The sequence below is a fragment of the Notamacropus eugenii genome, chromosome 4, assembly GCF_028372415.1.
Source record: "Notamacropus eugenii isolate mMacEug1 chromosome 4, mMacEug1.pri_v2, whole genome shotgun sequence".
NCBI lineage: Eukaryota > Metazoa > Chordata > Mammalia > Diprotodontia > Macropodidae > Notamacropus > Notamacropus eugenii.
In genome coordinates this window covers 331,761,915-331,789,449 of record NC_092875.1, presented here as the reverse complement: position 1 = coordinate 331,789,449, position 27,535 = coordinate 331,761,915, and the positions used below count along the sequence as shown (strand labels likewise).

General features: G+C 35.4%; 1 protein-coding gene across 3 annotated transcripts in view; it reads right to left on the bottom strand.

The window, feature by feature from the left end:
• Positions 1 to 27,535, bottom strand: part of RIT2 (Ras like without CAAX 2) — a 523,011-nt gene that overhangs the window by 101,498 nt on the left and 393,978 nt on the right. The window contains exon 5 of one of the 3 annotated variants that reach the window (XM_072605263.1): positions 21,364 to 26,646. The exons of the other annotated variants lie outside the window; for them this stretch is intronic. Coding sequence (XP_072461364.1) covers positions 26,635 to 26,646 — 12 coding nt within the window. The 3' untranslated portion in view covers positions 21,364 to 26,634. Of the gene's footprint in view, positions 1 to 21,363; positions 26,647 to 27,535 lie in introns of those variants that run through there. 3 annotated transcript variants of the gene reach the window in all.

The window sequence follows — 27,535 nt, the reverse complement described above, 5'->3', positions numbered from 1 at the left end:
TTTAAAAGGGTTATAGCTTCCAAGAATAAGGAGGTGATAGGTCCATTGTACTCTGCACTGGCTAGACCTCATCTGGAGTACTATCTTTATCTCTGAGTACTATGATTTAGGATACTGGGGGACTACATTAGAATAGTAAAGGATATTGAGTCTATGACATACAAGGATTGATTGAAGGTTTGCAAATGACTGACTGGATGAAAAAGAAGATTCAAAAGCGGCAAGGCATCTATCTTTAAGTTTTTAAAGGACTTTCATGTGTAGTAGAGATTAAACTTTCTTAGTTTTACCCTAAAGGATAGATCCAAGAATGTTAGTCAGAAATTGTAGAGGCTAATTTAGGGTTAATATCAGGGCACAAAACCAAAACCAAATCTTCCTAATAATTAGAGCTGTCCAAAAATGAAGTGATTTCATTGCAGTGGTTGTGAGTAATGGTTTCAACAGAAACTATAAAACCATTTGTTGGGTAAGTTAGTGAATAAATGAGTAAGACATTAATAAATAAATGTTTAATAAATATTAAGCACTGACTAAGTGCACAAGAAAGCTCTATATCAATGGCTGGAGATAGAAATAAAAAAGTAATACAGTCCCTTCTCTCATGGAGTTCATATTTTAATGGGAGAACAATATGTATAGGAGAATTCAGTCGTAAGTCAGATAAAAAGAACCCCTGATCCTACTGAGTTAGACTAGATGATCACTTAGGTCTTTTCCAACTTTCAAATTATTTAATTCTTATAAACCATTTTAAAGCTCAACACTAATATATTATACATGAGACTTTTCCTGACTCTCCCTGAAGCTAATGCCTTCTAACTGCATTTCTTTTGTATGTGCTGAGCAAATGCTTTTATGTTGTATTTCATATTGTTTTTTACTGTACTTAATGTATGTTTCTTAGTTATTTACTACCTGTATGATCTTGAGCAAATCACTTACCCTCTCATAGGCTCAGTTTTCTCATCTGTGAAATGGAAATGACCATACTTCCACTATCTACCCCTAGAAAATTACTGGGAAGAAAACAATTCATAAATCTTTCAGCACTATATAAATAATAGTTATAGTAATTATAATTATTATAATTGTCAACATTGTTGTTATTTTGAGGAAGGAGCTCTTATTTCCTCTGAGGAGTCAGTCAATTGCTAAAAATATTATGCACCTGCTCTATACCTAGCACTATGCTAAGTGCCAAGAAGGAAAAAGATAGTCCTTGATTCCAAAGAGCTCCCATTTCAGTTGGGGACATATAATAGAAAAAACAATGTAAACGAGGTACATTTAGGACAAATTAGAAATCACCCCACTATCTACTCCTTTCCAAAACTATTTTCCACTTTCAAAGCTTTAAAGCAGCATGGGCTAGAGGAATACCAGACTGACCTATCGTGGCATTTTCCACACTTTGGTGGTGGTCGATCTTTAGTAAGAAACAGTGGTCTCCAGATGTTGGCACTTAGGAAAGAGTTTTGAATGTCCTGTGAAAGTTATAGTAATAAAAATAAGAACAATAAAAATAGTGGCATTTGTATAGTTCCTATTATATACCAGAAACTATTCTAAGAACTTGAGAAATATCTCTTCTCATCCTCACAGCAACCTTGAGAAGTAGGTATTATTTTGATTCCTATTTTACAATTATTGGAAACTGAGATGAGCAGAGTTTAAGTGACTTACCCAAGGTCACATAGCCTGAAGATAAATTTGAAATTAGATATTCCTGACTCTAGGCCCAATGATCAATTCATGGTGTCACCCTAGCTGCCTCTAGTTATGACTCTAATAACAAATTATTCTGGGAGTTACTTCTCTTTTCTTTTGGATATTTTGCATGAGATTTGTCTTTCACTTTGGTATCCTATGTTTCTAGTCCTGTTGTAAAAGGCTATGGCAGTGGTGATAGTGATAGTGTTGGGCTGGTGATGGTGTGTGTATGTGTTCATGCCCAGAGTTACTTGAAATTCTCTCTGGTCATGAATCCCTTGGTGCCTGTTGCCAATATAGAAAATCTGAGGGTGAATTAGCATTGACCACATTTCCCCTGTGGGAAACTGGTAATGAAACATGCTACTCTTGAGCAACTCATCTCATGAGTTTTCTCTCTTTATCACATATTTCTGTGATTTTCTCTACTTCCAACCTTAGAAAATTACTTCATAGCCAAGTATTCCACTTCCAAAAATACTAGGAATACTCAGGATGTTCATTAGCATCAATCCTAGAGGCATTTTAAATCTTAGAAGCTGATAATGTGAACAAAGGCATATTAAAATCCTAAAAAGGAGCTATGTTAGTTTTAACCTTGCATAGCTAATTCATAAACTGAGGAAGACATTCAATTATACTGCAGAATTCTGGCCTTGCACAAGAATATGACAATCAAAAGTCCTTTCATTTTCAATTTATAGAAGAATGTCAAACCAATAATTGCTACTATAGGATTTTGTTATGCTGCATTCTCTAATTTCTCCTTATTGTGCACAGGCTTGAATAACCACAAGATGAAAACAGTGGGAAATGAAACTCTTAAGTTCTATACTATGCTCTATCATAAACTTTACCTCTATAATGTCAATCAATTCCTTTTTTACCCATTATTATACTTAGAGATCTCAGAGTTGGGTAGGACTTTTGAGGTCTTGTAATTGAACTTCTGAACCAGCATTAGAATTCTATGAGGAAAAAATAATAGCACATTTACCATTGATGCCCCATTGACCCTCTGTATGTATTAAGGATAAATGAGCTGGTTTTCCTAAAACATATTTTATACAAATTAGAAGCTTCAAAATTGAGCAAAGTAATCATTCTGGGAAAGTTAGTATTATAAAGCTTAATTTCATCATCTCCAGCAGTCCCTTTAATCCTCTCCATTTCCTATTCTAGTGTCTACATATTCTCTCCCTCTCAAAAATTGCTCTAAGATAAGATTTGGATTTATTTCAACTTATGATATAAATGACTTAAGAACAAATTGTAGCACACCCCCACAATTCAACAAATATTTATTAAGTACATGCTATATTCAAACACATTTGTTCCTATAAAGGACCCCCTGGCCTGGAATGCCTGGAATTCATTCATTTATTCATTCTGTCTGATAAAAATTCTATTCAGTTTTCAAATTCTAGGTCAAGTGCTCACCTCTGCTTAGGATTCTTCTCTATTCCTGGCAAATTAAAAGTAATTTCTACTTCTTGTGCACATTTATCAAACTGTGTGTTGTTTACAAATTTATCAACAAAAGAGTTATTTCTTTCATTTGTCCTATTCATCTATCACACTGTCCTACTTGATAAATATATAGAATATAGCATAATTATATTTAGTATGTTATGTTATGTTATCTTCCTCATTATGTTCCTTTAGGATAGATATATTACACATCTTCGTATTTCCCACAAAATTTGGGATGGCACCTTAAGCCTAGCATTTATAGTGTCTTCATCCTTCATTGCCAGAGAGGACCATACCATTAGAGAAATAATGACATGACTTGCACATGACTTTGAATGAGGGCTATGCAGGTCACTGGCCTCACTTTCCCTCCAGAGCCATCTGAATCCAGTGGCCAGATATTCATCAGGTTGACTGGAGATGACCCAGGATGAGGCAATTGGGGTTAAGTGACTTGCCCAAGGTCACGCAGCTAGTGAGTGTCAGATGTCTGAGGTGAGATTTGAACTCAGGTCCTCCGGATTCCTGCACTGGTGCTCTATCCACTGTACCACCTAGCTGCCCTTAACAGCATTTATAGTGAAAATCAGTCGAATGAATGAATGAATAGATAACTTGGCCTACTAAATAGAGCTGGTGAATGAATAGAGGAAATGAGACAAGAACCTGGGTTCCCTTGATAGCCAATCCCAATTAGAAATGCTAAATTCATGATAACAGTAACTCACTTTGTATAGTTTATTACTGTTTACTTAGTACTTTCCCTTCAAAAAACCTATGAAGGAGTTAATTTTATTAAGGAAAATAATACAAAAACTCTTATGGTCCTTAAGATATTATATTAATTTTAGCTATTATTATTCACTATTTTTAAAATTTAAAAAATGTGATTTAGAGGGGTTAATTGACTTCTTCATAGTAACACAGTTAGTAATCATCCTGAAATGAACCTTGAACCCAGGACACCTAATTAAGAGTTCTTCAATTCTCCCACTACACCATATGGCATGTATAAGTATGGCCAATAATTAATATGTAAAAGTTCAGGGGATGGAGATTTGATAAACTAACATATTGCCATACACAGATAGGTGCCTGATAAATGCATTTTGAAATAGTGGATTTTCTCCAAGGTCACAAAATATAATCACTGGATCACTGGTTTTGCTTTCCTTCTGCAAATTATTGGCAAAATTTGACTCTTCCTCCTTGAGTCCTTTCAAATTTAGCATTCTTAATAAGGGGTTTATTTGCACATAACAATAAGTTGGGGACCACAAATGCTTTTCCTCCCAGTACAATGACTTGCAAGTGTGTTGACCTCCTAACCATGATGTATAAGTCTAATGACTTTATAATGGCTTTTGCCTGCTGAGTTGTGTATTCTAACCCAGAACTGAATAATTATAATTTTAAACTGGAAACATCACGCAAATGAGAGTACCTAGCATTCTGCACTTTCTCTAGCTTCCTGCAACTAGAAGCTACAATACAGTTTCTTCTAATATATTCCAAATAAAACCATGATTTCAAGATTGGAATTAAGGATATTGGTGTTTAAAAGGAACACTGACTAGTATTTATTTCACATGAAGACAGAATAGATGATGTGATCTAAATCACCTGAGAAGTCCTCTCTCCCTAATAAACCCTTTAGGATGACTGAAATTTCACCATTGGTATTCATTCCTTTAAGTAAAGCACTATCTTCTCCCTCAGCTCTTAAACTGGAAACTCCCCACAGAAAGAATATTACATTGTGCTAGAGCAGAGAAAAAAAAAGAAAGAAAAGAAAAAACACTAGATTTTAATATGGAGTGTTGCTTCTACTTATTTCCAAGAAGACCTTGGAAAAAATCACAAAATCTCACTTAGAGACAGTTGCATGATCCTTAAGAGAAGATAATTATTCATACATAGACAAAGGATACCACATTAGAAATCCTTTACAAATTTAAGGTAAGTGCCTAGCATCTCTATCTGCTATCTCTCTTTCTCTCTCTTCTTTCTTCTCTGTCTTCTCTCTCTCTCTCTCTCTCTCTCTCTTTTTCTCTCTCTCTCTCTCTTTTTCTCTCTCTCTCTTTCTCTCTTTCTCTCTCTCTTTCCCCCCCCCCATATCAACATAAATAAAAGACTTTATTTCTTATGTTGTCACAAGCCAAAGACATATAGAGAAGCGTGCCTCTTTGGGTAACTAGATCTCTGTTTGAGCCATTTACCATGATACTTAGAATCTACAGAAAACCAGAATTATATTCTGTCTTCACAACTGGTCAGTAACTGGTCTTGGTGGGCAATCTGGTGTGCTTTAGTGGGTGAAGAGAAAATATTTCTCACTTGTTAATCTGTTTTTGCCTTTGGAGAGTTAAAATAGGATGTTTGTTGGTTGTCCTTGCACAAGAAATAGAGTATAGGAAGGCAAAACACAGGAGTTCAATTTGTCTATCCATTTAACATTGAAATGGATTCTTATTCTAAAATGACAGCACTCATATCAAGAAAAGAAAAGAAAGTTCTTTCCTCTTTCTTTTCTCTCCTTTGAAACTTCTGCTTCTTTCAAGGGTGTTCATTTCTAATAGACACAAATAAGCAAAATCAGTCTATGGGATCCCAATTAATAGTTACAAGAATATTTCAATGATGTTACCAGCCTTGGTATGAGAGGCTATTCTGATTTTACATTTTGGGTATCTATGAGACAGAGAAAATAAGCAAAAAAGCTTGGGAATGATAACAATGTTGGAAAGGATGCAAAGAGGAAATCCATAGCAGGATGCTTCAGTCAGAGGGTCTAGAAAACAGGATTCACCTTGAATTTGGTTGCCATGTGGTATAGGGATAAAAATCTAGATGTAAAAATGTTGATGTAGAAATCTATGGATGTAGAAGGGCTGATACGTCCAGTGATAAATGCTAGGAGGTAGAGGTGTCTTTTCCAAGGGTAATTAATTCATTATATGTGGGAAACAGGCTGACAGGTTTCCAAATGAAGACTGTCTTTTGCAGTATGATGACAGGTGATGGGTGTATGAACAACAATGCTAATGACCAATAGGACATAGGACATACTCATCCCATAGGATTGAAGGGCACTATTTTTGATGATGAGCCCAGTAGGCAATAACCTACAAGTACTACAAGTTCCAACAAGAAGTTGGAACAGAACATCTAATACCTGGCTATCAGGAGTAAAGGAGTCATTCCGTTTTCCTCAGTGCTCTCACTTAAAAAGAAAGTACAGAGGACATAAGAGGCAGACCATAGTTTCACACATAGTCATCCCAGAAAAAAACTAGAAGCCCACAAAGGCCCATGAAAAGAGATATAGTGGTTATAAGCCAACTGAAGCATCTTGCCCACAATAACTTATATGCACGAAATAACATTAAAGGTATAATTGCTGACGCATAGCACCCTTTTTATGTGGAGAGGTGAGAAACAATGGGAATGGGAAAAGACTTACATTATTGGACATTCTCAGTATGTCAATTTGTTTATCTTAACTGAATTTCTTTGTTAAAAGGGAGGGTTTTTTGGGGGGGGATTACTAAAAGATAGAAAAGGAAGTGGCAAACCTCTACATAGTGTAACATAAGAAGATGTGGAGAGATCTGCTTTTGTGGAGGATGTACATCCACAGATGAAATAAGCATTCTCTTGAACTCTCTTAAAAGAATATCAGTAAGCTCTAGGTTTGAAATTGTAAACTATTTTCCGCTGCCAGTAACTAATATGGTATTCTTTAGCAAAGAAGCACTTAGCTGCTACTTCCTATTGTTCTCATAGGAAAATATCAAGAACACTTATTTTTCCTTCCTCTGAAAAAGTTATTATGTTTTATCCTAAGGCATATTTCAACAGCCTTACCACGAGAGCAATAATGCATGTTAATGTGCCAGGATTCCTGTAGTTCTGGCACATGCCAACATAGAGCATTGTTGGATATAATGTTCTCCATGTGAGCCCTGCGGCACATGAGCCAATATTCACAATGGAAATTGAACACAAGGCAAGGTATATTCCCACCCCCTCCTGATTTGCTCTCAGAAGATATCACTAACAATGAATACTCTCTGCATTCTTCATAAGCCACTTAATCATACATGAATTCAATACCTAAATATGGAGGCAGAGGACTAATAGCCATTGTCAGAGGCTCAGTCTCACTTAGCTGAGGTCTGCTACCTACCTGGTACTTGATTCTTCAGCCTGACTTTTGACCCTGGTCAAATTGAATAGTGGTACCTATTTACTTGGGCTTGTCTCAAAAGAACCATTCTGCTTTGGGAAGTAAAACCTAAATGTTACTCTTTGCAAGTTATGCCTCTAATGACTGGTTCTGTCATCTGAAATCAAGCAGTCCAAGTCTATTTTACCCTCCATATGACAACCCTTTAAATAATAAAAGATGTTTATCACATCCATCCTTCAGACTTCTCAGTAATTCCTTCCATTTATCTTCATGTGACTTTAACTTAAGGTAGAGAAGAAAGGATATAAATATTTATTATGCCCCTACTATGTATTAGGCACTCTGTTAAGTTCTAAGGGAGACAGAGGGTATTTTCATCTCCATTTTACAGTTAAGAAAATTGAGACAGACAGAGGTTAAGTGGCCTAAGGTCATATAGCCAGATTTGAACCTAGGGTCTTGCTGGCTTCAGACCCAGCATCTATCCACAGTGTCACTTAGGTGCCCTCTTACCAAACTGATTGTTCTCCTTTGAACACTTTCTAGTTTTAAATGGCTTTCTTAATGGGTGGCTTCCAGAATTGAATAAAATACATTAAACTATGGACACTGACCTCTTTCTTTTCTCAATTCTTATAGAATTTCCTCATTATATACACCATTTATTTTAGTCCTTAGTCATCCATAGTTCTATAGTGGAAGTTCTTTTGTGTATGAAAGGGCCACCCTCATCTTACTATAAATGCATTGTTAGCGTGAATCAAAAAAAAAAAAAGAATTCTATTCAAATCCTGGTTCTGACACTTGTTTTTGTGTGAATTTGAGCTAATTGCTATACCTTTTTTCTGGACTCAGTTTCCCTATCTATAAAATGAGAAGACTTGTATGTGATACAGTGGAGTGTGTGATGATTTCCAAGCCAGTATACTTGGGTTTAAATTTCAATCCTACTACCTGTATGATTTTAAGAAAGTCATTCTCTAGGCCTCAGGTCTATAGTTAGATTCAATGGCCTCTGACACTGAATCCACCTTTAAATCCCTTATAATATCAATATTTTACACAGCTTTTATGTTCTCATAATGCTAGATTTAATGTAGTAATCAATAGATCTATGGAACTTGAATTCATTTGACATATTGAAAAAAGTTTATGTATATCTAACTTTGTCTCTAGTCCTGTGCTAATCACAACAGAAAATTCCAAGAATGATATAATAAATTGAATGTGTACAAGTATATTATTGCTTTGTGGGTCCAAGGAGAGTCAGGGAAAGCTAGAGATTACATGTTCTTTTGCAAAGTAAAATAACAACAAAATATAGTATATATGAAAGTGCCGAGCAAATGACAACAGTCAGAACTTTTACAACTTCAGATAATAAATCAGGCAGCAAAGCCAGGATTGGTTAGCACAAGGCAGCATGTAAAGGGTGCTGCCAGATTTAGTCTCAGTGGCCCTGGATTGAGATTCTGGATCTGCAATTTATCATCTGTAATACTTTGGCTAGGCTACTTCTCCCTGGAATTTTGTTTCTTCATTTGTAAAAGGAAAGTGTTGGAATAGAGATTTATAAATAACTTAAATATCTCAATATACCAACCAGTGAACTAGAGAATGGTTTGAACGTGATCTCGTAGAACAGGTAGGAAGGGTTGTTTAGTCATTTTATCTACTTAGAATCATCAATTGTTTGGATATTTATAAACCTGATCTATTTCAATGCTATATGATGAGGCTATAATCAATTTTCTCCTTTTTTTCTGTGGATACTTTTTGGGGGGAGTGGAGGGAGGAGCGGGATAAAGTGGGAAGAGTAGGGAGCTTTAAAACTTATTTATCCAGTGCAGACACATCTGTCTACATGCCATGACTTCTTTGTACATAAAAATGAAAGTAAATATTCAGTACATCCAATGAATCTCAAAGACCACAGAAGGTAAGTTTAAAAAGTATAGCCTGCACCCTATGTCGTTGCCTGTTTGCAACTGTATCAGTCACAAAAGCAAAGCTCTAATAGATGTGTTCAAAATTTTGTCTACTTAAATATGCACCTGCGTATTGAACTGTGAATTCATTGTATTTCCCAAAATGCTTTTGACATGTTTGACATAAATTAGTCACATAACAGACATTAATGCTAAATTGTTTGAGCGTAAAATAAAGTTCACTTAATTTTGCTGAATGAGCAGTCCTCCAATTGTCCTCACTTTGCCACTAAGCAGAAGCAGAAAAATATTTATGAAGCAAAACCATTTGTTGGCTCGTTGGAGTCAGCATTTAGTTAGGCCCAGAGAGTTTCAGATTTGGTGATTTTGGAGGGTTACACTGGAACTGGTCATTTATACAAAACTCAGGACATATTATAGTAATATAGTAATATAGACAAATAGTTTCCATTTTTCCCCGTCACATATCTTACCTCCTCTTTACTCATATGACCAGAACCTGGGATCCTCATGAACTCTTACTTAAGTTATTGTAACAGGCTACTGATCTGTGTCTCAGTTTTTAGTCTTTCCACATTTCAGTTGATATTTCAAAAAGCTACCAGCATAATTTTTTCTTAAGTAAAAGTCATGTCCCTCTTCAGCAATCTTCAGGAACTTCCTGTTTCCTCCAGGATGAAATACAAGTTCCTCACCTCTTAAAGGCCTCTATAATTTGTCTCTATATTATCTTTGTTGATTTATGTTTTTTTTATTTCTTGGCACATATGGAACACTCAAATGCTTATTCATTCATTCATTCATTCATTCATTCATTCATTGATGTACAGTGTTTTTAGACAACGTAATCTACTTGCTGTTCCCCAGATTTGGCATTCCATTTTCAGCCTTAATATACCCACATACACGTAATGCACTCCCCCTTTATCTGCTTGAAAACCTTAATTTTCTTAAAGGTTCAACTTAGGTGTCAACTCCTCTGTGAAGCCTTTCCTAATCTCCTAGCTGTTTGTATTCTGTCTACGCCTGATACCATTTTGCATTTACTTGTATATATGTTCTTTCCCCCAAAGTAGAATATAAGCTCCTTGGAATTGACTGACTTATACTTGCATCATTAACACTGGACATAATACTTTATAGTGACACAATAGGCGTTAAGTAAATTCTTAGTAAATTGAGTGATGTTTTTCACTATCTGATATTTCCACCATTCTCCTCATTCAACATTGCCCAATACTTTTTACCTGAATATGAGGAAGAAGAAATAGAACTTGGACTTGGAATCTCAAGACTTAGGATCAAATCTCACCAATAACTACTTATGTCTGCTGATGTTACAACCTTGAGTATGTAACTTAACTTCCGTGAGTCTCCATTGGCTAATTTTGAAGCTCTTTATTCTACTGATTTCTCTTCCTTAAAGTGGGACTCATAGTGCAGGTGCTTCCACCTTCAAGTGGCTCTTGGGAATAGCAGATAAGATTACATGTGTGAAAGTACTTTGTTAAACTAAAGAACTGTATTATTATTTGTTACTGTTATTTAACCATTTGCAGTTGTGTCCAACTCTCTGTGACCCCTTTCGGGGGTTTTCTTGGTAAAGGTACTGGAGTGGTTTGCCATTTCTTTCTCCAGCTTATTTTACAGACAAGTAAACTGAGGTAAACATAATTAAATGACTTGCCTAGCTAGTAAATGCCTAAGCCCATATTTGAACTCAGGTCTACCTGACTCTCTTGTGCTACCTAGTTGCCCTATTGTATTAATAGATAATATTATTTTTTCTCATGTCCAAATTTATGATGTAAATAGCATGTGCACAGCTAAGATAAGATATATGCGTGGTCAGAAGTTTGCCTTCAAACAATTTTCTTTTAAATGTAATCTCTATGAAGGCATGAGGTCTAAAAACCAGGACTGTCTCTGGAGCAGGAGTTCTTACCACAGGGGTCACAAAGTCCTAAGGATACATGTCATAGGGTCTGTGAACTGAAATGTGAAAAAATACATCTTTATTTTCAATAACTTCTGAATGTAAACTTGCATTTCCTTCAATTATATTTTCTTTTCATTTGTCTGGAAATCTTAGTTTTAAGGTTCTACTTAGGTGCCATCTCCTATACGAAGCAGAGTCTTCATCAGTCTGCCAAAAGGTTTTTTCACCTACAAAAAGAGTAAAGAGCCCCTGCTCTGGAGGGAATGGAATATTAAGACATTTCCAAGAAAGTCATTAGAACAGTTTCAAAAGAAGAGTCATGGACTAATCTTTCAAACATTACTATTTCTCTAATCCAATCAAATAAAAATATTCAAGGTATGCCAGGCTGAAAAGAGGAAAGGGAAATATTTGGGAAAAAATGTAATATGAAATAGTCTATATGTATTAGTTACAAGGTATAACTTTGATTGGAAGCTAGGTAAGTGAGCAGTGATAACACCAGTAGAACAATGATAAAGTATTATTTTAAATGTTAAGAAGAAAACAAGAAATGCAGAAGAGGACACAAAGAAATGGAAAAATTCTGGTACCTTCCGTGTGCGTATGTATTTACATATACATATTTCTTTGAAAATCAAACCATGTAAAAGTCCCTTTTTTCTGATGTAAACTATTTCATATTTTAAAATGCTTTTGATTTTTACATTCATAATAAAAAATAAAGCTGTATTACAACTACGAAAGCAAAATGCATCGATTAGAATATGAAATAATAGCTTGTATGCATAACTATTTTTAATTAGTTTTAAAATTCTATTTATTTTTCATTTGTGAAATAAAACACACATTTTCATAATATAGTGGAATTTTTTAAAAAGATGATTGTACATGAAACTGCAAATCTATTACATAAACTTTCTATTCCTTTTAAATATATAATAAAGTCGTGAAGTAACTTTCTTTTTTTTTCTTCCTCCCTGCCCTAGAGATAGTCACCATTAGATAAACATATCTACCTATCTGTAAAATCATTCTGTACATTACTTCTATTTATCAATTCTTTCTCTAGATGCAGATAACATCTTTCATAGGACCTTTGCAATTAATCTGGATATTTATAAGAGCCAAAATGATTTATTCATTCAAGTTGTTCTTAAAACAATATTGTTGTTACCGTATACAATATTCTCTTGGTTCTGCTCATTTTGATCTTCATTATTTTGTGCAATTCTATCCATTTTTTATAAAATCAATACACTCACCATTTCTGATGGTACAGTAGTATTCCATCATAATCATATAGCGCAACTTGCTCTAATATTTCCCAACCGATGGGCAGCTCCACAGTTTTCAGTTCTTTGCCATAACAAATAGAGCTGCTATAGATAGTATAGATTATATTAGTTCTTGTCCTTTTTTCTTAATCATCTGTGGAAATAGACCTAGTAGTGGTATTGCTGGGTCAAAAAGTATAAGAAATTCAATAACTCTTTAGAGAGTAATCATATATGTGTTTTTGAAGTCATGCTTAACCCAGCCTCTGATGAAACAAACTTTATTTGTATTCTCAATGCTTAGCACCTGATTTTGCACATAAGCAAGCTTAATAAATTATTTTTTTTTTAAAAATCATTTATTCAGGTTGTATGATGCATAAATATTTCCCCTGCCTGGGCTCTCATTGAACTCATTTTAAGTCAAGAAACATTCATTCCATGATGACTATATGCGGAATACTGTGCTGGATTTTTGGGGAAAGGCAGCATTTTGAAAGAGACATTCCCTGTGTAATAGGAAGACTGTCCAATGTGAGCCAGATTCTTGGAGCATGTTCAATATAATCTGTCTGAGACCAAATTGTAGAGGCGTAGTGAACAAGCTTTCAGAAGTAGATGATGGAGGGAACTTGTCCCTCCCCATTTCAAAGTATGGGCAAGTATCCTCAGCCTGTTTCCCATGATCTTATTTCATGTTGAAAACCCTCTTAATTGACCGTTGAACTTAAAGAGTGTGCATACAAAAGCTTTAAACAAATTTTTCTCTGGTGAAAAGTCAATAACTGCTACGGGCCTGTGGGTGAGGGAGGAGCCCCCAGATCACCAACTATACTTCTCTTTTAACACAGGGAGACTTCCTTACATCTTGGTTAGATTTATTCTTTTCTGATTTTAGGGGAATGAGAAAACTTGTATCAACTTAATGGAACTAATTTTTTTTGAATTAGCATTTGCATTTGAGAAATTAGGAATCAGTTCCAAATCATAACTTTACTGTTTTGTCCATTGTTTATACTTAGGTGAAGGAGAAAATGTTAAGAATGCAGATTAAACTTAAAGGTGTATAAGTGCATACACCTCCCATGCTACTCGAAGACTCTTGTTGGACACTGATCAGGACTCCCTTGAGGGTGGCCCAAGCTACAAACCTCAGAACTTTGAAAAGTCAGAACAGCAATGAGAGTCAGCTATAGCATCCATCTGTAGCGGCAACACCTAAACACAATGAAGAACCAGCTCAAGGAGCAGCTGCTTGACCTAGCCCAGCAGTGAATTGACTCAACAAGAAACATCTTATCTTATAAGTAAGGGAAGACCCCATTAGGAATGCGGAACCTGTGACCTCAAGGCCACATGCGGCCCTCTAGGTCAACAAGTGTGGCCCTTTAACTGAATCCAAACTTCATAGAACAAATCCCCTTAATAAAAGGATTTGTTCTGTAGAACTTGGACTCAGTTCAAAGGCCACTTCCAAGAACCTAGAAGGCTGCATGTGGCCTTGAGGTTGCAGATTCTGCACTTACAAATCATGTCCCCCTTAGAAGTGAACTTGATAGGATGGTTGAGATGAAAGGAGATATTTAATAGCATCCACTTCGTTTGAAGCCAGTTGTTGTTCAGTCATGTCAGACCCTTTGTGACCCTATTTAGTGTTTTTATGGGGTTTTTTTTGGCAGAAATACTAAAGTGGTTTTCCATTTCCTTCTCCAGCTCATTTTACAGATAAGGAAACAGAGGCAAACAGTTATGTGACTTGACCATGGTCACACATCTAGTAAGGCTCTAGACCAGAAACTGAGGTAATAAAGAAGAGTGTGTCCCCTGCTTAAGATGATATTATTACCTTTTAGTCCTTGCAATGTGTAGGTCCTCAGCAAATATCCCTTTGTAAAAATTAATTGATGTTAAATAGATAAATGATATTGGGGAGATATTAACTGACAATCGATATGGTATGGGGAGAGACACAACAAATGGAAGTTCATGACAGAAAATATTAGAAAAATATTCCCAGTGCCTTATAGTTATCATCAGATCTCTGAGGGGAACAATAGCTAGTCAAGTTGTAAGGAATTCTTGATAGTTTGAATTGTGGTTGGGAAAAAGAGTCCAGAGCTCTACACTTGCCTTTATTGACCTTGTAATCTAAGTGGGGGTGCAAAGATGTCACATAGAGTTTGTTGTAATCCAAAATAGTATATAATAAGCATATAGTAAATAAAATACCAAGATATGAGTATCTATTTTTTCCAATTTTTTTCATAGTTTTAAAAAATATTCTGTATCAGAATTTGGAAGTTGAAAACTCAGACAGGGCAGCCATTGAACCTTTCAAATGACTTTTATAAAGCTTTCTTTTTAAGATAACTCAGTCTTTTGGGTAGGTGAAATTTTTGAAAATCATAATATTTGGGTTCTCTAGAAAACCCCAAGCTCATGAATTCTGATTCATCTCTCTTTCTTCCCCTCCTTAATTTGTCACCAGGGAGAACAGAAAAGCCTGTATAATTTCATGGAAGCAGTTCTGCACATGGTGCCCCACAAATTGATTTGGTCTAAGTATTTGTACCTCTGGCAATCTGTTCTAATAGAACAGATAACATTTTGACAGTACCTCAAAGCCACATGTGCCCTGACAGCACAGTATCTCTCCCAGCCCAGAAAGAGGACAGTAATGCCACCTTGACAGTGACCAGTTCAAATAATGAATTAATTAAAAATCTTTCCTCATTCTATAACCAATCCATTTCCTCATCTGAAAACGAAAATAGCAAAATCCCAATAAACCAAATTAACAGAAATCAAGAAAGGGCTATACTTTGTGCCTGACCTTAGCTGACACCCATTAGAGGGTCATTCCATCAGGATCAATAGTATTTATGCATAACTATGGATACCATTAGTCAATGGGCAGTGATAAAAGAAGTAAAATCAATAAACATGAGAGGAATAGAGATAGAGGGAAGAATTAAGCATTCAGGAAAAGAGAAAAAAATACCATTAACAGAGAAACCACTGGATTTGTTTAACACATGATTTGTAGAGATCATTAAGAAACAAATTAATTGCCTCCAAACAAACAAAAAAAGATTTATTTTTCTTTCTAAGGCCGTCCCCTTGAAATCACTTTTATGGACAGGATATAGAGGAGATTCCAGGAAGTCCTTATACAGTATTATACAAATTCATTGTTTACAAGCCTTTTCATCTATAACAGATCAGCACTTTATATTTCTTAATACTGCAGATAAGTTAGACTAGAGACAGACTGACAATGGTTGGTTGCTGCTGGTCACCTGACAAACAGGAGAATGCATAGTGGCAACTCTACATTTTTCACAGGCTGCCTGATATCCTTTGGAGAGATGAAAATGATCCCTGGGCCATATGTTGTACAGGCCTGTAACATCTTTTTTCTCTCTTTTCCTTCCTTCTTTTCCAAACTTCTAAAAGTATAGATCGATCGATCTATCTATCTATCTATCTATCTATCTATCTATCTATCTATCTATCTATCTATCTAATTTTTTCCTTTCCATTTATTCATGAACCAATTACTCTTGCCATTACTTCCATTTGAATAATCTTAGGAAGATTCTGAAGACCTCTTGGTAGGATAAGACACAAGACACTGAGGTCCTTTCTTGCATCAAGCTGCCAAGTATTCAGACTCTGCTTCAGCAAGTGCAACTTAATGAGCTGGTCACATTGAACGCAAAATGTATGGTTGTCAAAAAGACTGTTTTATGGAGAACTCACACAGGGCAAGTGTTCAAATGATGGTCAGAAGAAGTGATACAAGGACACTATCAAGGTCACTTTTAAGAACTGTGGAATTGATTGTGTGACATAGGAGACACTGGTACAGGACCACATAGCATGGTGTCCCCACATCAGAGAAGGCACTGTGTTCTATGAGCAAAGCAGAAATGAAGTAGCTATGAGATGTATTGATTTAGAGAATCCACCTCAAATGTTCACATGGGCTATTTGTGCCTGACCTGTGGTACAGTATTCCAAGCTCGTATTGGTCTCATCAGCCACAGCTGGACACAATGTAACTTAACTCTATTATAGTGATTTTAATCCTCTTTGGAAACAAAGGACAACAACCAACCAACTCTTTATTACTTGCTCCCTTTTTTTCAGGTCTATCGTCTGTCATCATATGTCTACGGAAAGTATTCTCACAGGTTATCAATGACCAATGAGGCATGATAATTGTTTTCAAATATTTGAACCTGGATGAACAATTAACCTTATTTTACTTAATCTCTGGTCAGAAACAATGGGTTTAAGTGTCAAAGAAGCAAATATAGGGTTAAAATAAAGTAGCATTTCTTTTTTTTAGGATTTAAAAAAAAATTATTCTAATTAATTTATTTTTAATTTTCGACATTCACTTCCACAAGATTTTAAGTTCCAAATTTTCTCCCCGTCTCTCCCTTCCACTGACCCCAAGAGATCATGCATTCTGATTACCCCTTCCCTCAATCTATCCTCTCTTCTATCACACCTCTCCCTTCTCTCATCCCCTTCCCCTCTATTTTCTTGTAGGGCAAGATAGATTTCTGTACCTCATTGCCTATATGTCTTATTTCCCAGTTGAATGTAAAAACAGTTTTCACCATTTGTTTTCAAAACCTTGAGATCGAACCTCTCTCCCCTCCTCCATCCTGACCCATCCCCACCAAGAAGGCACAGAATTCAACGTAGGCTACATATGTGCAGACATGCAAAACACCTCCTCAGCGGTCATTATGCGAAAGACTAACCACATTTCTTTCTACCCCATCTTACTCCCCATTTATTCTATTCTCTCTTTTGATCCTGTTCTTAAAAGTATTGTACTTCTAATTACCCCAAATTTCCATTTGCCCTTCTCTCTATCATTCTCCCCCACTTATCCTCTTCCCCCCAACTTTCCTGTAGTGTAAGATAGATTTTCATACCAAACTGAGTGTGCATGTTATTCCCTGCTTAATCCAAATCTGATGGGAGTAAAGTTCATTCTTTCCTTCTTACCTCCTCCCTCCTCCCCTCCTTTGAAAAAGCTTTTTCTTGCCTCTTTTATGTGAGAGATAATTTACCACATTCTAAATCTACCCTTCTCCTTCTCCCAATATATTTCTTTTTTACCCTTTAATTTTATTTTTTTAGATATCATTCCTTCATATTCAACTCACCTTGTGCCCTCTGTCTATATGTATATAATCCCTCCAACTACCCTAATACTGAGAAGCATCTCAAGAGTTACAGATTTTATCTTTCCATGTAGGAATGTAAACAGTTCAACTTTAGTAAGTCCCTTATGATTTTTCTTTCCTGCTTATCTTTTCATGTTTATCTTGATTCTTGTGTTTGAAAGTCAAAAATACTTGAAAGTCCTCTATTTCATTTAATGAGCACTTTTCCCCTCTGAAGTATACTCAGTTTTGCTGGTTAGGTGATTTTTGGTTTTAATCCTAGCTCCTTTGACCTCTGGAATATCATATTCCAAACCCTTTGATTCCTTAATGTAGAAGCTACTGGATCTTGTGCTATCCTGATTATCTTTCCATAATACTTGAATTTTTTCTTCCTGGTTGCTTGCAATATTTTTTCCTGTGCCTGGGAACTCTGGAATTTGGCTGCAATTTTATTCTTAGGAGATTTCCTTTGGGGATTTCTTTCAGGAGATGATTGGTGGATTCTTTCAATATCTATTTTACCCTCTGCTTCTAGGATATCAGGGTAGTTTTCCTTGATAATGTCTAGGCTCTTTTTTCTTTTTCATCATGGCTTTCAGGTAGTCCAATAATTTTTAAATTGTCTCTCTTGAATCTATTTTCCAGGTCACTTATTTGTCCAATGAGATATTTCACATTGTCTGCTATTTTTCATTCTTTGGTTTTGTTCTATAATTTCTTGATTTTTTACAAAGTCATTAGCTTCCATCTGCTCCATTCCAAATTTTATGGAATTATTTTCTTTAGTGAGCTTTTAGACCTCCTTTTCCATCTGTCCAATTCTGCTTTTTTAAGGCATTTTTCTCCTCATTTACTTTTTGTATCCTTTTTGTCATTTGGATTAATCTATTTTTAGGTGCTATTTTCTTTAGCATTTTTGGGTTCCCTTTGACAACTAGTTGGCTTGTTTTTCATGATTTTCTTGCATCACTCTCATTTCTCTTTCTCATTTTTGTTCTACTTCTATTACTTGATTTTCAAAATCCTTTTTGAGCTCTTCCATGGCCTGAGACCAATTCATATTTTTCTTGGAGGCTTTGCATGAAGGAACTTTGACTTTGTTGTCTTCTGCTGTTTGTATGTTTTGGTCTTCCTTGTCACCAAAATAAGATTCTATACTCTAATTCTTTTTCCAGTTTTTGCTCATTTCCCCAGCCATTTACTTGACTTTTGAGCTCTTTGTTAAGGTAGTTCTTTGCTTCCAGTGGTGATGGGTGTGGTGTGCTGTCAACCACTCTAAGCCCCAATCTGTGGGCTTAGAGCTCCAGAAACAGCCAGCTGTCTCTGCCCCTGCTATAGCTGCCAAGGTCTTCTCTACCCACTCTCCCACCATAAGGCTGGGACCCAACCAGCCTACACTCTCACACAGGTCTGACAGATTTTTTTCACTGACCTTCCAATTTGTCCTCAGCGTTTTTGGGTTGTGAAGTCTGGAAATCACCACAGGTCCCAAAGATTCAGTCCCCCCAAGACCTGCTCAGGTCCTGTCTGTCCCAGCATGGCCCATACTGAGCTGTGCTCTGCTCCCAATACAGTGTGATAGATGCTTCCTGTTAACTTTCCAGGGTGTCTCAGGCTGCAGATTTGCTTCACTCCATCATTCTGTGGGTTTTTCAGGTTCAGAATTTATTTAGAGTAATTTTTTACAGGTATCTAGCTGGGTTTTGAGGTAGAGCTCTAGCAAGTCTCTGCTTCTATTTGGCCATCTTGGCTCTGCCCCCTAAAGTAGCATTTCTAACAGAGGTTTAGAAAGGTGACATTTTTAGGGGAGATAGTGGGTTCTCTTTTATTGAAGGTCTTTAAACAAAACCTTGATGATATGGTAGAGGTGATGCTTTTTCAAGCGTAATTAGTACTAGATAGCCTATGAGATTCCCTTCCATTCTGATATTCTGCTCTGATTCCTCTCCAAATATTTCCCTAACTACTGAGTTCCATATCACTTTTTTTCCTTTTCTGATTTTCTAGAACATAAATGGTCACAAATAAGCATGTGGTTATATAATTTCTTTTATTGTTCTTTAAATATTTGTAGTGTGAGTGTTTCTTGCTTTCTTACCTGGAAGATAATCTTGAAGGCAGAGTATTTGCCTCCTGTTGTTAAAACTATGAGAGAGCTTACTTCTTGTTATAACCCTAGATATCATAAACAGACAATACATTTCTTTCCTCAATGACTTGGCTTGACTAGGCACTATTAAAGTATTTTGGAATTTCTTAAGATTAGGAGATCCATTGCCATTTACTGCTACTTCCCACATTTGATTACCTTTGATTTTTATCTACTTCCACTTAATGTTTCGCAGAACAGCAAAATCACAATTCTATAGCAGCAGTCTGACCATGTGTCACTTTTCAGTTTTTCTTTGTTGTCCTTGAGATAAAATACAAGTACCTTAAATTCACTATCTTACTCCAATCTGTCTACTAGATATTTCACAAATCTCTCCTGTGCATGCTTTCTATTCCAGCCAAATATGCCTACTTTCTGTTTCCCAAGCACAGCACTCTATCTTGTGCCACTCTTTGCATTCTTTGCACAGTTTCCACATATTTGGAGTATACTAACTCCTCACCTCCTTAAGCTTCCTTCACACCTTTCCTTAGATGTATCTCATAGATAGCCATTTCAGATTCTGGCTACTGTCAGTGCCGTGCCCTTTCTCGCCAGTTATTTTTTATTTTTATTTTTTTACTTATGTGTCTACATGCTATTTAGAATATAAACTCTTTGCAGACTGAGATTGTTGGTCATTGTATCTCCAAATTGTTTCACAGTGCTTTTACCTAATAGGTGCATAATATGTGCTTTTTCTTTGAATTGTTGAATTAGAAATATTTTTTTCTTTTCCATCACTTTTGCTACCAATTTAAAGTCAGTTTTTTTCTTGTTCTATTCTTGTGTCCCATTCTGGTCTCCATTGTAGGAACTTATAGTAATATGCATTTTTTTCAATAAATGAATAAACTTACTTTTACCCTCTAAAGCAACACAAAACAGTTTGGTTCCTTTTTCACCTGCCAGCCCCTTGAATATAAAAACCTAATGATAGTCATCTAAGCCTCTAAGCCTTCTTTTATCTAGGGTAAACATCATAGTTCCCTTATCCCTTTTATATTCCTCATACACCATAATTTAGACAGCTTTCACCCATCTGATAATCTCTTACTCCTTAAGATTGTTTCATTGTGTCAGAATCCATTTATTTAAGTCCATTTATTTAAAAAAATAATTGTTTTTCACAAAATTTTATTCTTTTGTATATTTCTGTTATTTTTGTGGGGCTATATTAAGAAATGAGTGTTTCCTTCAAATTCAGCTTTCTGTATTCCCAGAACTCCGAGTAACCATATTTCGATTATTTGTCCATATTCTTCTAAGAGATCTGATACCTGGCCTTGAGCATAATACTCTAAAATGTGGTCACTTTCTCAGAGTATAAAGACCAACTTCCTTTCTTCCTTCCTCCCTCCCTCATTCCCACCTTACCTTCCCTCTCTCCCTCCCTCCCTTCCTCCCTTCCTTCCTTCCTTTTTTCTTTCCTTCCTTCCTTCCTTATCAAGCATGTATTATGTGCCAGACATTGTGCTGAGGGTATAGACTGGACAAAAGTGCATATTGTCAAGGTGCTCATATTCTATTTAAGGGAATATAGATAAATAAATACAAAATATAGATGAAGTAAAACAAAATAATTTTCAAGGGGGAAAGTAATAAGAACTATAGCATAAGAGAGCTGAGCTTTTTGCCTGAGTCCAAGTTTCACAGAAGAAATCCTTTTATTAAAGGAATTTATTCTGTGAAGTTTCAATTCAGTCAAAGGGTCACACTTGAGGACTTAGAGGACCACACGTGGCCTTGAGACCTGAGTTTCCCCACCTCTGGTAGGTCCTATAAAAGATATGGCTGAGCTTTGAAGGGATCAAGGGATTCTCAGAGGGAAAAGTGAGAACAAATGATTTCTAGGCATGAGAAGATGTTACATTTGTAACAAGGAATCAAAAAGTAAATAATTTCTTTTTTTTTCTCTTAAGCAGATACTTAACCCCTGCTGCCTGTCATTTCCTCTTGACATGAACTTTTGTCAAAATAGAGCTTTCCAATGTTGCTTGTTTGTGATGATTAAAAAAAAAAAACTAATGGGAAGACTTTTTGTTTGTCCCTGTTAGACTTCATATTGTTGGTTTGAACACATTTCAGCCTATCAAGATATAAAGCACTTGATGTGCCTTGGAAACACAGATAGCTAATGTTCCTAATAACATGATTGAATCCCCTTAGGGGGAAATCATCCCTTCAAATCTCAGCCAAGGTTCACCTTCTGCTGTGATGCAGGCTTGATTGCCATTTGTTATTTTTATTTGCATTTGTTGATCCATTAAAATATATCACCCACAACTTAACTTAGTTACCATCTGGTAGAAAAGTTTCAAGAGATGTTATGAGACTGTCTGGTAATAAAAATAGCCCCAAGCTCCATATTATCAATATGTCTGTAATCCCCTAACAGATATGTATAAATTAGCTACCTTGTGATGGACTTGAACAGTTTCCTTGTGTTAAAATATTAAAGTCAATTATGTAAAATATAAATTATTGATGGAAAACATATTTACATATTTAATTCCCTACAAATTCTTGGAGATTTACTGGTTCAGTATTAAGAAATCACTTTATTTCATATAATTGCACACAGGAGAATGACATATATGTGCTTGGTGATAAACAAGAATATATGCTTCCAGGTCGTTAGCTCTGACACTGTCCATGGCCCTTTTCATTTACTAGGATCACAGAGCTCTAAGAAATCTGAAGAAGGAGGTCTGCTTGTGCCTTCTTTCCCTGGAGGGAATTATTCCAGCAAGAAATTTGCTTACTCTTTTTGAAGGAAGAGAAGGTTCTACTTTATACTTAGGTAAATATAATGCTAAATGTGCATCTACAAAGCTAATACAAACTGAAAGTTACCTATTTAATAGATAATAAATATATATTGGTTGATACCTCTTAAACTTTTAATACTCAACTATACATAAAATGTTGGCATCTAGGGACTTTTACTCATATACCCGTATGAAACCACAATACTGTTAGATATGGTATATACCATATGGTAGATATTCAATAAATTTTTACTAAGTTCAGTTAAACTGAGTCAAATTGACTAGCACAGGTAAAGATAGGGAGAAATGGGAATTTAAGTGATTAAATAGGATAGCATGCTCTACAAAAGGGATACTGTAATGGGGGAATGAGGGACTATGAGAGCTCTGGCTAGCTTGTGGAGAAGAGGGGCTGGAATGGGAACTGGACAGGTACTCCAGACAACTTCCTCCCCTTCCATCTAGTCTCATGACTCAATCAGAGGAATTTTTACTAAGTACCTACTCAGTTCAAGGCTATGGATAAGCAGAAGGGATACAAAGACAAAACTGTTCCTGCCATTTATATATTAGGATAGGTCAGGTCTCTCACAGTTCTTACACTGATACTGTGGTATTTTCAGTCAAAGGAACTTTAAATAATCTCCTAAATCACTAGATCATTCCCTATTCCCTGGGAGAAGCCATATAAAGCTTAAAGATAATTTGGTTCAATGTGTATTGAGTTCAAGGGGTACCATTGTCTTTTTGGTTCTTAGTGACTTGAGGGAGAACATCTAATAGACCTCCCTCTACTATCAACTGAAAGATTGCTATTAAGCCATCTCTTAGCCTATAATTCTCTAGGCTGCAGGATCATAATGGTAATGTCTTCTCTTCTCTTCCTCCCATCTCTTCTCTTTTCCTCTTTTCTCCTATCTTCTCCTGTGTTCTCCTGCTTGCTCTTCTCCAATTCTTTTTTCTCTCTCATAAACCCACACACATACATTTTCACACACATATGAAGAATATGTTTTTTATAATACTGTAATACAGAAACAGACTTCCTGCCACTGAAATATAGCTGGGTACTAGCCTTTGCAAGTATTTATGACCACATTGAAATCAGATTTAGTGGAATGACAATTATAGCCAAGCATAAGTTTTGATCTTCCCTGAAGGTAAGTAAAATGAATGCTTTTTTAAACAAATAAATAAATACAAAGATATATTCTTAGAATTTCATTTAACCTAGTGATTTGACTGAGTACTTTCTGAATGGTATGTCACTATGACCAAGGTAAGATGACTAAATGTGATATTGAGTTGACTATCAGATATACAATTCTAAACTTTTATAGATTTATAATGGGATATAGAATGGTAAATTATAGTCTAATATAAAATTCTCCAGACTTCATGAAGAATGTGAGGGCTGAGTTATTTTTTTTTAATATGAAGTGTATGTGTGTGTACATATATCTGGAAAAAAGATGACCACTTGCCTTCATAGACTTGCATGAAGTTACTGTTATCACTGAGAATAGTGTCAGAATCACATATTCCTCTCTTGCCTTAATCTTTTGGCTAACACTTTGTCAATGATTGTCTGAAAATGTCTGGCTTCCCTAGCATAGTTTGATAAAGAATTTCAGGTGAGCAGTTTTTCCTCAGTAAGACCTATTTTAGGCAATGATCTTTCTACTTCCTGCCAAATATATGTGCAGCGAAGGCAGAGGGGATAGAATGGGGTTAGTTTCAAAGCATTTTTCATCATGAAAAGATGACCTAAACTCACACAGTAAACATTTATTATTTGTTTGTTTGTTCTTTATTTGTTATTTATTTGTTTGTTCTTCCAAATACCATTCACGTTAATAACTTAGATTTCTGTTGGCAATTAATGTTTGTGAAGCAATTTGAACAAATTACGTTATTTAGTACTCATAATAGTCCTATGGAATAGATAATATTATTATCCACATTCTCCAAATGAGAAAACTGAGAATTGAAATGCTAAATGGATTTTCTAGCATCTCATGCCTGTTGAGATGCTAAGGAAGGATTTGAATCCAAGTCTTTCCAACTTCAACAATTTGTCCATAATGGCAGATCCCTCCATCCAGAAGCTTAGAATTCAATTAGGGGAGATAAGATCAATACAATGAACAAAATAACAAAAAAAAGGAACAAAGTACAAAAACTGTATGTAAAATACAATATTAGAAAGCTTAAACTGCTTTACGTTATCAGGGTATGTCTAAATGGGGGCTACTAACTGATCCTTTAGATGGAACTGGCACAGTTAATAGAGTGCTAGACTCAGAAATACCTGAAATTGAACTCTACCTCATATGCTTTCTAGCTCTGTGTCCCTGATTAAATTATTTAATCTCTCTGAGTCTGTTTCTTCATCAAAAAATGGGGATAACAAGGGCACCTACCTCCCAGCATTGTTGTAAGCATCAAATGAGATAACATATATAAAGTGATTTATAAACTTTAAATGCTAGATCCATCAATTAACAGAAAATTCTTTTGTTCTCAAAATTAAACAAAACAACTGGTTTTCTGGGTGGAAGAGAGACCTAGACCTAGTTGTCCTCTCCATGAAAAGATGATGATATTAGTAACACTACTTAATATTGACTTAAAACTTTGTGTCCTCCTATTACACAAAGTTCTACTTCTGATTGTATTTAATCATAATATTGGAAAGGTACAATTATTACATAATTATATAATTATGAATTCAGCAGGAAGGGGATCTTACTCTATTCGGTCTTACCATAACATCTTGCTCTCCTTGCTCAGAATTCTCTGCAGGATTTATTTTCTAAATTTTATGATAGTGCTTTGTGTCCTATTCACATATCTCCATTAGAATCCTATTGAAGACAAGAACTGTATCTTATAAATCTTTGTGTGTCCCGTAGAACCTAGCACAATGTTTTGTGCATTGTATGTATTAAAATACTATGTATCCTGGGAAATTGAAATAGAAAGGCACCTTCATGGCATGAAGAGCCATGCTTGGTCCAAAAATCAGAATATTAAATTAATCACTTGGTTCTGACACAACCAGTGAGCAACTGGTTATTAGCTGGCTGTCTAACCAAATTTAACTTTGTTTTCACCCATAACCCCCCTAAAGTAATGGAGATTTGTCTCATATTTCTTATAGTTATTTTCATATAGACATATGTATGTATGTCTACATATATACACACATGTATTTACAAACAGTTATAATACAAGCAATGTGTGAGTAATGTTCTTGATTTTTTTTGGATAATGTGGTGTAGTAGATGGTGAATTACTCTGAATACTGGAAAGACCAGGGTTCAGGTACTACCTTTAATACATAATGAGTTTGTGATACTGGAAAAAGGTCATACAATCTGTGCTCTAGTCTATACAATTCTGTAAGAATATGTTCTGCAAGGAACATATTAACCCATGGTGTTAGAAAAAGTTCTTTTCACTTAGGAGCACCCTTTACTAGTTGAAATCTCAGTCACATTCTCAATCTCCTATATACTCAGATATTATGTCTCCTCCGAAACACTATAAATTACTTGAAGACAAAGAAAACAGAAACAACCTCGTTAACCATTTTATAAATGTGTACCCTAAATCCATTCATTAATGCAGAGAATTGAAATAGTTATGTGGTTAAATCAACACAAAAAGTTTTATTAACTGAAGTATTTTGGTCATCACATTTTCATTTTTTCCCTTTCTTTTGAATCAATTAATTCACTACTCTACTTTGCATAGATAGCTACAAGTGTTAGCACTACTGTTTCTCGAAATCCTTTGGTCTTCAGACTTTGTAGTTACAGTACATTTTTTTTTCTGTTTTGACCAGCAGTTTCTTGACATAGTCATAACCTAGATATTGAAACACAACAAACTGTTGGAAAAAATTTAGGCTGAAATTTTGCTTTCAAAATATAGTTTCTTCTTCCAATGGTCACATAATATTCTATTCACCTTATTGAGTACCCTGAAATAAAAAAAAAAATCTAAAGCAAGATTTCATTGACAAGAAAAACAATTTCTATTTCTCTCTATCTGAGCAAAATGTACTGGAAATAAATAAGTCATTCAAGAAACTTAATTTATTAATATGTATTAAACATTGCAGCAGGTGCTGACGATTCAAATACCAAAATGTAACAGTCCCTATCATCAAGATGTGTCTCATTCTTTCATGACCTTAATATTTTTCTCAATATAATCCCTTAAAATGCTTATATTGTATTGGAGAAAAACAATATAAAATATATATGTAAAGAAGGTTCCTACAAAATATGAAGTGAAATGGGGACTACTGATAACTAGTAGGTAAAGGAAAGTCTACTTGAATAAGGGATTGCTAAAGGCAGAAGTGAAAAGGGACAATATTCTTTGCAAAAGGGCCAAGGAGACAGGAGATAGAATGCTATATAGAAAAAGCAGGAAAAGCAAGTAGCTGATTCAAGTGAGAGCAGAGACCATGTTTACCAGTAATATATACTTTTTCTGGAAAAAAGATTATGTAGGACTTTGAGTGACATACAGAATTTTTACTTTATATTAAAGCCAATGAGGAGCCACTAGTGCTCCTTGACCTGCAGTTTCTGAATACTAAATTGCTAGCTATGCAGAACATGATTCATAGAAGGTTGAGACAACACTGGTCTCCAAACTGGAGGCCAAAGCCTTAAGAGAGGTCATGACCTAACCCAAAAGGCAGCCATAATCTCTGACCCCAGTGGTTATATGATTAGCCAGTGTCTGAGAAGGTGGGTCTTATCTGGTTTTTCTCCATCACTATCCATATATACCCCATCCCTTGATATTTTCTCAGTCTTTCCTTTCCTTCCCTGTGAAATTTCTTAACCTTCCTCCTT